At 43.9% G+C, this 12046-nt stretch overlaps 1 protein-coding gene across 3 annotated transcripts in view; it reads right to left on the bottom strand.

Moving 5' to 3' along the window:
* MCC (MCC regulator of WNT signaling pathway) overlaps positions 1–11820 on the bottom strand; it is a 223017-nt gene extending 211197 nt beyond the window's left edge. The window contains exon 1 of one of the 3 annotated variants that reach the window (XM_042787721.1): positions 11472–11820. In XM_042787721.1, the coding sequence (XP_042643655.1) occupies positions 11472–11746 (275 nt within the window). In that variant the 5' untranslated portion in view covers positions 11747–11820. Of the gene's footprint in view, positions 1–11042; positions 11315–11471 lie in introns of those variants that run through there. The other 2 variants (XM_042787722.1, XM_032984089.2) reach the window with 2 other exon arrangements.
* Between the last annotated feature and the right edge of the window lie 226 nt (positions 11821–12046).

Here is a 12046-nt window from a genome sequence, read left to right as displayed (position 1 = left end):
CGGAATAACGACTTTACAACCAGTAAGGATATAAAGAAGGTATGTTTATTCAGCGCTGGGTGCACAGGGGATCACTCCTCCACAAGCATGCAGACTTGGAGCAAAAAGCAGCTCCTTTTTATTATGTAGAATGTTACATATTCATTACAATTCCAGGAATAGGGAGGGAATATTACAATTAGTTCTGAGAAATTATTAACATATCAGTGCCAGATTTCCTCAGCTACAACCTCGGCGCCAGCCCTCTGGGCCCTCTGTGCTCATCCAAGGCACAAAACCAACCCTCCCTTAGCAACTCCCATGTTACCAGATAAACGGCATGTCTTAACAAACAAAGGTCATGTCTCAACAGATAAACGGCATGTCCTAACAAACAAAGGGCATGTTTTAACAAACAATCTTATCAGACAAACAGCATGTCTCAACCACCTGGTGCTAGCTCATCTCCATCACTTAAAGCTACTGGGATGCTCTGAAAGTACTAGCTAACTACATGTTACACAGGAACACCTGCCATCCTGTTATAGAAGTGGTTTTTTTAAGCACCATCCAGTTGGGTACTATAAGGGAAAGAATGTTGTTTTCGAGTGACAAGCCTGATAAGGATAAGAAGAGCGATTCAGGAGAGCAATTGGAGAGCAATTCACAACCGCTTAATGCTTAAGTCCCTAGCCTACAGCTAGAAGATAAGTGGTCTTTTTGTCACATGTCATGACCCAGAACTTGGTATTAGTTTTAGGTGGATGGAGATACCAAAAGGTTTGGGGGAACCTGAACTTTCAAAATTTTCATCTTAGTAGGCCTGCATGATGAGCTCATGCATGTGAACTCCCAAGTCCTTCACAGGGCTGCTCCCAATCCACCCATCACCCAGCCTGTATTTGTGCTTGGGATTGCCTCGACCCATGTGCAGGACCTTGCACTTGTTGAAGTTCATGACATTTGCACAGGCCCACCTCTCAAGCCAGTCAAGGACCCTCTGAATGACATCCCTTCTCTCCAGCATGTTGACCACACCACACAGCTTGGTGTTGTCAGTGAACTTGCTGAGGGCGCACTCAAACCCAGTGTCCAACAAAGACGTTAAACAGCACTGGGCCCAACACTTGCCCCTGAGGAACGCCACTTGTCACTGCTATCCACTTGGGCATCAAGCTGTTAACAGCAACCCTTTGAGTGCAATCATCCAGCTAATTCCTTATCCACCAAGTGGTCCATCCATCAAATTCATGTCTCTCCAATTTAGAGACAAAGATGTCACATGAGGCAGTGTCAAAAACTTTGCATAAGTCCAGGTAAATGACATCAATTGCTCTTCCCTCATCTACCAATGCACTAATCCCATCATAGAAGGCCACCAAATTCATCAGGCACAATTTGCCCTTAGTGAAGCCATGTTGGCTGTCACCAATCACCTCCTTATTTCCCATATGCCATAGCATAGCTTCCAGGAGGATCCACTCCGTGATCCTGCTGGGCATAGTGGTGAGACTGACTGGCCTGTAGTTTCCAGGGTCTTCTTTATTTCCCTTTTTAAAAATGGGGGTTATGTTTCCCCTTATCCATTCAGTGATAACTTCACCAGACTGCCACAACTTCTCAAATACAATGGATAGTAGCTTAGCCACTTCATCTGCCCACAGATCATCATCAGGACCTGTGGATGCATCTCATGGGGTCCCATGAACTTGTGCACCTTCAGGTTCCTTAGATGGTCTTGAATCTGGTCTCCTACAGTGGGCAGTTATTCCTTCACCCAATCCCCAACTTTACCTTCTCCACCTTGGATGGTGTGGCTGGAGCACTTGCCAGTGAAGACCAAGGCAAAAAAAAAAATAATCACTGAGTACCTCAGCCTTTTCCATATCCTGGGTGACCTTTTCCATCCAGAGAGAGCCCACATTTTCCCTACTCCTTTTACCATTGATGTACCTATAGAAGCTTTTCTTGTTGCCCTTTATGTCCCTGGCCAGATTTAATTCTATCAGGGCTCTAGCCCTCCTAACCTGATCGCTGGCTACCCAAATTGTTTCTCTGTATTCTTCCCAGACAACCTGTGCTTGCTTCCACCCTCTACGGGCTTTCCTTTTATGACTGAGCTCACCCAGGAACAAATCGTTCATCCATGGAGGTCTCCTGGTGTTCTTACCTAACTTCCTCTTTGTTGGGATGCATCGCTCCTGAGCTGGGAGGAGGTGATCCTTGAATATCAACCAGCTTCATTGGGCCCCTCTTCCCTCCAGGGATTTATCCCATGATACTCTGCCAAGCAGAACCCTGAAGAGGACAAAGTCTGCTCTCTTGAAGTCCATAGTAGCTAACTTGCTGTGCACCCTATTTGCTGCCTTAAGGATCTTCAACTCCACCATTTCATGGTCACTGCAGCCAAGGCTGCCCTTGAGCTTCACACTCCTTGTTGGTGAGAACAAGGGCCATCATAGCACCTCTCCTCCTTGGGTCCTCTATCACTTGGGGAAGGAACTTATCATCAATGCATTGGAGGAACCTCCTGGATTGCTTATGCCCTACTGTGTCATGCCTCCAACACATATCAAGGTAGCTGAAGTCCCCCATGAGGACCAGGGCTTGTGAACTTAAGGCTATCTGTCTATACAGGGCTTCATTGGTCTGGTCTACTTGGTTGGGTGGCCTGTAGCGGATCCTTACTATAACATCTCCTCTCCCTGCCTTCCCTTTAATCCTGACCCATAAGATTGCGGTTGGCTCCTCATCCACCCCCAGGCAGAACTCCATTCACTCCAGCTGGTCATTGACATAGAAGACAACCGCCCCTTCCCATCTCCCCTACCTGTCCTTCCTAAAAAGCCTGTAACCTTCCATTCCAACAAGCAAGTCATAGGAACCATCCCACCACTTCTCAGTGATGCAGGTAACACTGTAGCCCTGCAGGCATGTGCATGTGTTTAGATCCTCTTATTTGCACAGAGGCATTTAAGTGGGGTCCCCAGTGAAGCTGACTGACTGGATGAAATTCCTTTGTGCTGCTCTTCAGGTGCTCTCCTGCTGAGCTGTGACACCTCTCCAGGCTCTGGGCATCTATTGCTGGCACTGGCATCAAGCTGGTAGGAGTGGGATTGATTGAGGTTCCCCTCCCCCAGCAACTTTAATTTAAAGTTCTCTTCACCAGCTTAACAAGCCTATGACTGATGATGCTCTTCCCCTTCTCTGACAGATGGACCCCATCAGCCCCCAGTACACCATGCTTCTCAAGGCAAGTCTCATGGTCTAAGTAGCAGAACCATTCCCGTAACCAACTGTTGATTTGCCAGATTCAAGGGGTCCTTTCAAACCCCTTTGCTTTGACCCAGAGGATTGATGAAGAAACTACCTGTGCTACAGAGTCCCTTACTGCTGCTCCCAGGGCTCTCTAGACTTGAAACTCCTCAGAGTGCTCCTGGCTGTACCACTGGAGCCCATGTGAAACAGCAGCACCAGATAATAGCCAGAGGACTGTACAAGGCTTGGCGATCTCTCAGTGATATCACCGATATGAGCCCCTGGTAAGCCACACACCTCTAGAGAGTGTGTCAGGTTGGCAAATGGTGCCTTTGTACCTCTCAGGTCTTTTGACCAAGGTTCAGGCATTTTTTTTCTGGAATCCCTAAAACTGAGTTGTGTGAAGCTTTCAGGTGGTTAAAGAATGCACAGAGCAAGAAGTCCAGATTTCAAGTGAGAATACAATCTTGTAGTGGGGTCTAACAGTTTCTCCAACTCCATGGTAAGAACAGCCCATCAATATGAAGAGCCAGATTGAATGCAAGGGCTAAGAAAAGCCTAACAATATCTTGGTGATATTTTGCAGATGCTTCTAAATGATGTTCTCTTGTTAGATAGCTGGATTTGATGTCTCAATTTTCTACTCTGCTTATTCTGCTGAAACAAGAACTTGTAAATAGAACAATGACATGGCACTTTACTGATTTAAGAATATTGTGGTCAAAAAAAGGAACCAGGAGCTAAGGGAGTGAGGTACTCCAACTCTGCATAAACAATGCATGTCTTGCAAACAACTATAGCACTGAAGAGGAGCTAAAAGACTGATAAAACGGAAACAAACTTCCCCAGAAGGCACCAGAGGCTGGATGACCGAGAAGCATGAAGTCAGTGGAAAATCCACAGTAACTGGAGGAAAGGTAAAGATGGTGGGGTGAGACCGTGACGACGAATTCGATTTAAAACCAAGAAGACTTGACCTCCCTCAACCTTTGAGTTTGTGCAGAATAATTAAAAGACACTCTGACTTTAAATTGAGATGAGGCATATGGTTAAACAATGAGGGACAAAGTAGTAAGAAACTAACCAGTGGTCACTACAGTAAATGTGTATTCATGTTGTCCAAAGTGTTTAAATACATTGAAGTTCTTTGGTGTGGTGTGCTAGCTTTGTGGAATTAGCAGCTAACACCTGTCTTTGCGCAAACATGGAATAAATAAATACCTCTGCTCTGTGTGTATACTGGCATCTTGCACACCAGGTAAATGACCCCACTCATGGGACAACAGATTGAGGCTAGACTTAGAGCTGTACAGTACCAGGACCAAACTGCTTTTGAAATCTGAAACCCCAATACCTGCAAAGCTAGCAGAATAATATTACTTCTCTCACAAGTCTTCAAAGGCAGTTTTTTTATTTCCATCTGTTCTGTTACAGACTTGGTTTTTTCTAAACCTTTTGTTTTCAGGATAGACAATTTTATTATTTCCTAGTCTGCTGACATCTGAGCACTCACAGAAGCTTCTACTTACATGTTTCGTTCCTGATGCTGCTTCCAACCAGCACAGAATAGCCTATTAACTCATGCCCAAATTAAGTTTTCAGAGATCCTGACTGAACATATTTGCATGGGCTCATAAATGATCATCTTATGGGTAAATCCCATGTTTTACCACCACAGGGCTGCAGAACTGTATGTACAGTATGTAAAACTTCATGTCCTCAACAGCAAAAGAAGCTGATAAAACCTCTGTCAATCTGTATGTTTGACAATTTGTACATTTACAGAGTTTAGTATAATTTTAGAGGCAATTAGCAAGTTAGAACAGCCTCCAGGAGGTTACTAGAGCATATATGAACCAAATAATAGCAAAGCTCCTTGTTCCGATCTTTTTCCAAAGTCTGCATATAGGGCTTACTTCAGAAAAGGGATCATTTTAACGTTATACTTTAAATCCACATTATTACACCCATAGAGGTGCCTCTGCTCACCTTTCCCCTAGTTGTCCTGAGACTATCTATGAAAGGAAAACAATTTAATCCCAGCAAAGCATAACCAGAAGTTAAAGGAACAAAATATAGCGACAGTAAGAGCCTGCTCATGTTTTTTTTTTCACATATGTGGAAACCACTTGTGGCTACCACTGTCAAAACTGCTTTGGTAAGTACAGCCTTTGAGATAAAAGGCCTTTTTCTCTTGTCAACAGAGCTGTTTGCTTGACAACTCCCACCAGCACGGGGAAATTATTAATTGCTCATCACAGAAATCACAGTAGAAATGAAGAATCTGAGAAAGTCATAGCCATGCAGTAGACATATTCTTTACATGGTTGAAGACCTTGACACATTGCAGTCAGCCCCCTTGGGAACAGTGAATGTTTCACCTCAACATTAACACAGCATGCCTCTGCACACTGAAGAGATAGGCTAGCAACCAGACAAAGCCAGACCTCCCTCTTCTTTAATTATATTAAAAGTGCAGCAATTACCCTATTGATGAAGTTGGAACTCTGTACCTATCCATTTAGTTCTCATTCAGTATTTATGTTAAATACTACACACTTGTTTAATTTACAGGACTTTTCACAAGTTCATCACAATTTACCCCACATCAGTAGCTTCTTCATGGCTTTCTTCCTCCCCCCATAACAATGTACAGCACAGCTCTGAGCTCATCATTTACTCATCTTCTATGACATTCAGATCACTACCTCCAATTTATATATGAATTTTAAAACATCAGATGATTGGACAGTATCTCTGACAATGCTTTGTATGAACCTGATTTATGGTTTCACATGGAGCTATAGTCTACATTATATTGTATGCTCTTTGAACAGCTGCAAGGAGAAAAGTCAGACTACAGTCCTAAGAAATATCTATATTCACTTCAAACACTTTGCAGTAATTACTTATTTTAAAGGGGATAGTGAAAAAAATAAATAGCAAAAGGTTGTTTTAGGGACAAGGTAACTTTGATACTACTTTTTAAACACAAAAATCACGGGCACTTTTAATAATTTCATAGTTCTGTGTCATACACGTTCTCTCCTGAAGACCCAACAAATCAAACTCAATAGGACAAATTCTGTGCTACTATACTATAAGCAATTAAAAGTTTGGCCCACATTCAGGCAGCAAAGAGTAAAACATCTCATGTTTTACATAAAGACCGTATGTTTTAAATAACTAGAGGATAATTTTTATTCAAAAATTCTCCAGTTGTAAGGCCACTCTCTAACCCTTTATCTAAGAAGATTCCAAGGCAGTTAGTTTGGGCACTTATACCTCTCAGCAGTACTGATTTTACTTGCAGAACATTTGAAGAAAAGAAAAAAAAAACTTTTTTTAAAGAATCAAGAATCCTGTAAATGGATTTCGTTCCACCAAGGTAATAAATTAATTTACATGAACACTACTTTGCAACCTGGATTATAGCTATAAATACTTCCACAGTTTCTTCCATGCCTATAAAATCCCAGATTATTTAATTATACAAGAAAAGTTGTAACCGGCTGTCAGCCTGAATTACTAACCTTCATACATATTTTGAGTCTTATATGCCCCAGATAACAACAGCACAACAGTCAAGGCAGTAACTTGGCTGGCACATACAACCCACACTGATTTTGTTCCTTTTATTTAATTGGTCCTTTTGTGCTTCAACAGGTATCTCTAAAAAACACTGAACTTCAAACACATTAGCAAGAGCAACCGCCTTAAAAAAAAAGTTAAATGGTAATGGCTGTAGTGAAGAATAACAGAGAACACAAGTATAATCTCCTCCCTTAAAAACACAATGAAGAGATACATATTTTGCTTTCTTGAAACGAGTTTTTTTTCCTTTTCTAGTACCATGTGTCCACTAGATGCCAAAGCACTGGAGGGCATGTGCCAAATCATACCCAGCAAGAGAGCTGGGAAAACCCTACTACTGCAGCCCATAAAAACGGGAAGTAGCAGCCTGTCCTTGCACAGGTTTTGAGTTCCCCATGCTATGTACCACTACAACCACTCATAACAGATCAAATCTAACCAATTCCTTTTAATTGCTTCTGCTAAGGGCTTGCAACAGAGGCAGTCTTTCAGCATGTCCTTTTAATGGGCTGTATAAGCTCAATACAAAATCAGTAGGTTTACGGGTTTTCAAACATCTTATTCTACTTTTACAAGAGATTTTCTGTAAGACATTGACTCCACTGTAAAAAAATCTGTGCACACAGAAGAAGATATTTTAAAACAAACTCTACAAATAGAACTCCATTCCATTATTGTTAATATGACAATTCTCCCTCTGAATTTAACACTAGCTTTACCTTTCTGCTTCATAACCCTAGAAATTATTTATCCATGTAAAGTTGAAAATCAGAAAACTAGCACGTTTGTAACTTAGTAATGAACTTAATTTTTCTTCACCCATTATCTCCATTGCTTATAGCTTCATTTTTTAACCAAGAGTGTTTCCTGCAGATTCAGTTACCTTATTTAGACCTTGCAGTGTTAGAATAGAATAATTTGGAAACCCATTTAGTGACTTCTGCAATAAAGATTAAATTCATTATATGCTAAATGGAACTTCAGTACAATCCGCATATAATAAAGCTACAAGGCAATTAAGTTTCTAAAGAAGACACCAATCTAGTCTGCCACCTGTAAAAATCCATCGTGCTCTCAACTTTTGTCACTGACATCAACCAAGGCCACATATGACCTTAAAAAAAAAAAAAGGAACAAACAAAACAAAAAAGTAGTAGGTGTCCTCCCCAATGCACCAACCTTCTGAAGCTGAATATATTTTTAACTGTAACATCAGGTTCTTAAGCTTTTCAAAGCAAAAAGAATAAAAAGCAAAACAAATGCAATTAGTGTTTTTTTAGTTAACAGCTTTTTGTTAATAACAACACAATCCAGCTACAGCTGCAAAAACAAAGGCCTGCTTTAAACAGTGTTTAAGGCTGCCTTTCACTCTCAGCAAGACTGAACCAACTGATCCCAAGTGTTCAGAATCCAGCCTTAACCATGGACTGCTTTGCAGTCTTCTTTTTTTTTTGGGTGAAGTTACCTCTCATCGTTGAAGTATCAGAAGAATGTCAAGCACTTGCAAGATGTTAAAATAATTAAGCAACTAATATCAATCTCAAAAGAAGCAAAAGCCATTCACAATACAAACCGAGTTAAAACTCTTGTGTTTGCTTAGTATTTTTGTTTAGCTGGATGTTGCAAAATTTCAATATGCACATGTCAAATGCAATGCTCAGATGCAAGCTTAGCATTTCATACCCCAACATTCGGCTTATTTTGGGTTATAACCACCAACAGTACACACTTAATTATGCTTTATAATTTTTATATCATCCTAACTATTTAGAGCCTGAAAATTAATCAGTATCTCAGGTGAGAGCCTGAAAATTAATCACAATCTTGGAACATGCTCCTCCTTTCCATCTGTGCCTTTACTTCCCTATTATCTGAAGAGGTTTACAGTTTGATGCACAATAAAGCATTTCCACAGCTGAGACACCATGTTACTTGATTAGGAATGCAAATAGCTCTTTTCCCCATGAAATATGAACTAAATAAATATGCATACAAAATGCCTGCCTTTGTTGCAAGAATAAAGATCTTCTATTTCCATAACAGCTCTGGAGCTGGAAAGAAATCTTATAAACAAACTACTGTATGTGTTACACAAACAAATAACTGACCAAGCTTCAGCCCTGCAAGCAAACAAGAAGGGACACTAATTTTGAAAGATATGACAACTTATGCTGAGTAACAGCTGCAAAACTGCCACTGCATTGAAAATAAGTTCTGAAAAAGAGGCTCAAATTAGTAAAAAGCTATACACCAGTTCCAGTCCACAAGGAAGCAGCCAATTTTACAGTGCTGGCTTCTCTGTTTGCAGCTCTTTATACAGATGCCCTGGCGTTTATTGCAATGTTTAGCCTGCTGTAAAAGGCACAGTAATGTGCAGAAGTCCGCCTGCCACCTCCACTGGAGCTTAAAGGAAAGCAACAAAGAAATTGTTGACCTCGAGAATGAGCAATGGAAAGTCCAAGAAAGCAGGGCAAGAGGGACCAGGAAAACCAAGCAACTGGCCTGTGTGAAAAAACAAGCAGAAGCAAAACAAACAGTATGCACAGAACTGCAAGATGAAGTTTAGTGCAAAAGCAGACATAACTTTTTTGTCTTTATTTTAGTTCATTACATTAAAAAAGATACAATTACCTAAACACTAAGACTGTAAACAACAACAAAACCCTGGCCGCTATACTTTTAACAGGGACACTGCGTGTCCATGAATGAGAAAGATCTGTCTGTAAGACTTTGGTGGTGCATACTACAAATGTATCCAAAAACCACTGGGCAAGTCAGCTCCTGCTAAACCACTGCCATTAAGCTGATCATGAGGGATATTGAGATGTTACACAAAGCAAGGAAGGCATTCCATTTATGAGACTGATTACCCAGGGTAGCTAATGAAGTCAAGAAAAGTAAATGACTCCCTCTCATGTCAAAGATCATTTGTTAAATATTCATTCACTACTTTCTCACAAATATGGAAATCTAAGGGAAGACAGTAACTTCTAACACTATGATCTCTGATCTAGGCCTTACCAGTACTGCCTCTAAGGCCCTTCTGAAACAATGTACTAGCAACCTTCAACAAGGTATCCACCATCTCCTGAAGGACTTTCAACCACTATCCTCTAGGCTTTATTTCCATTTCCCGATGAAATCCAGTGTCCCCCCTCAGATATGCCCGAGTTTCCAAAGCTTTCAAGCAACATTCAGAAACACCCATTTTGAAATAAATTGAGTACAAACTTGGAACAAAACTTAGGCAGTGTAGAAAAGGCAATCAGAAAGGAGTGGCTTATGTCATGGCAGCATCTCTCAACTGTTCACATGATGCACGAAAACATTAACAGTCCCTCAGTAAGGTCTTTAAAATATAAATATACAGAAGTCTGTCGAGTTTACATTGCAGGAAAGCATCACAGTACCTATCAGCAAGTGTGCTCTGAGGAGGCAGCACGCGCTTTGAAGTGAACATCTTACATTTTCAGACATCAGAATAATTTCCATGAAGACAGTAAGCAAATGGAAAGAGAAGCGATTTTAACACACTGGTTGGAAAGTATACATTTTCAAAGTTTACATTCAGAACCACAACTGTCAAAATAATCATTAGACTGAGGGAAAAAAGAGTGTTTGGGGAGCTGTTTAGATAAGAAATATCATGACCCTTAAATTTTATTTTTAAAGTGACTGCCAGCTGCTAGAGACTTTCAACAACTTTCTGGCTCCAAAGAGATGACAGTGGAGTTTGAAGATTACTTAGCCTTTTTGCAGGGTCATTTTCTTAGGTTCCAGGTTAGATGACAGACTTGGAATTCCTTCACTCTGACTCAGCTCTCTGGATGCACTTACTAGCTGCAACTAGCATAAGTTTAATGTTGAAAATGCAAGTTCCCATGTCTCTGGGAAATCTCACCTTTAGAAGTTCCATGTTTTTTAAATTACGGTGTGAGAGCAGAGGACTAGCTGCAGAAATATCCTTCCAACAAAACCCAGTCCTGAGCAAAACACATCACCAGTACTTCAAGATACATCAACATTTCATTACGGCTTATTTCCAACTACTTACTGCAAACGTACAAGCTCACCACCTCCCCCTCAAAACCTATCAGCCCGGGTCTCGACCCTAAAACGTAACTGGCGACCAGCAGAGAAGTTTAAATGAGACCGTGTAACAAGGATATCGACAAAAGCATATTAAAAAACAGAAATTTCTCTCATATTACCTGTGACCAGCTTTCTTTGCTCACTCGCAAGAATCACCTGCCTAGGTCATGAGGCGACAAACCCCGCCCAGGTTACAAGGCCGGCTGGATGTCGGCGTCTGTCCGCCCTCGCCCCCGCTGCCCAACCGCCCTCGGCGCAGCCAGCGCCCGGCTCTCGCCCCCGGCTCCGGGAGGCGGCGGGGCCGGCCGCGGTGCCCGCCGAGGCGGAGGCTGGGGCCGGCCGCGGCGGGCAAGGGGGACGGTGGCCCGAAGGGTCCGGCGCGGCGGCGGCTGCGCTCTGGTAACTCCTCCAACTCGCCGAGAAGTTGAGACGCCGCTTCGCGGGCGGCAGGGGAGCGGGGGGGGGGGGGGGTTGAGGGTGTGTGTGTGGGGGAAGGACGGGAGGGCTCCGTACCAGCGGCGCAAACAACCCCCTCCCGCTGTCGCTACCTGCTGATGAAGCCATCCCCATCGCCGTCGCAGGTCTGGAAGAGGCGCCTCATCCTCTCCTCCTCGCCCGTGCTGGAGGTATCGCTGCTGCTACTGCCGGCGCTGCTCACCTCCGCTACGGCGGCTGCCGCCATCATGCGCCCAGTCCCGGAGGAGGCGGCGGCGGCGAGGCTGCCTCGGGCGCCCGGGATTCCCAATCCCGCCGCGCCGGCGAAGTGCGGGCAGCAGCACAACGCGGGGGCGGGGAGCCCCGCCGCGCCGCCCCGGCCCCGCATCCACCCCCCGCCGAGCCCAGGCGCGGCCCCGCGGGGCCGGGGCGGTGCGGCCGGAGTGGCCTGGCCGGGGGATGCCGAGCCCCGCCTGCCGCCCCCCGCCGCGGCCCGGGCCCTGCGGCACCCGCAGCGCCGGCGCCTGGGCCCAGGGCGGGGGGAGGGCACCCCACCGGCCTGCCTGCACCCACCCCCATCTTTCCGCCGGCCTCTTTCCCGGTGCCGGCCGCTGCGGCGTGGCCTTGCCAAACCAGGGCTCGCCGCCCTCCTGATTACGGCCACGCACCCCGCCGGGGTCCAGCCGCC

Source organism: Tyto alba, unplaced genomic scaffold, assembly GCF_018691265.1.
Source record: "Tyto alba isolate M040663 unplaced genomic scaffold, T.alba_DEE_v4.0 Super-Scaffold_13, whole genome shotgun sequence".
NCBI lineage: Eukaryota > Metazoa > Chordata > Aves > Strigiformes > Tytonidae > Tyto > Tyto alba.
This window is presented reverse-complemented; position numbering and strand designations above follow the sequence as displayed.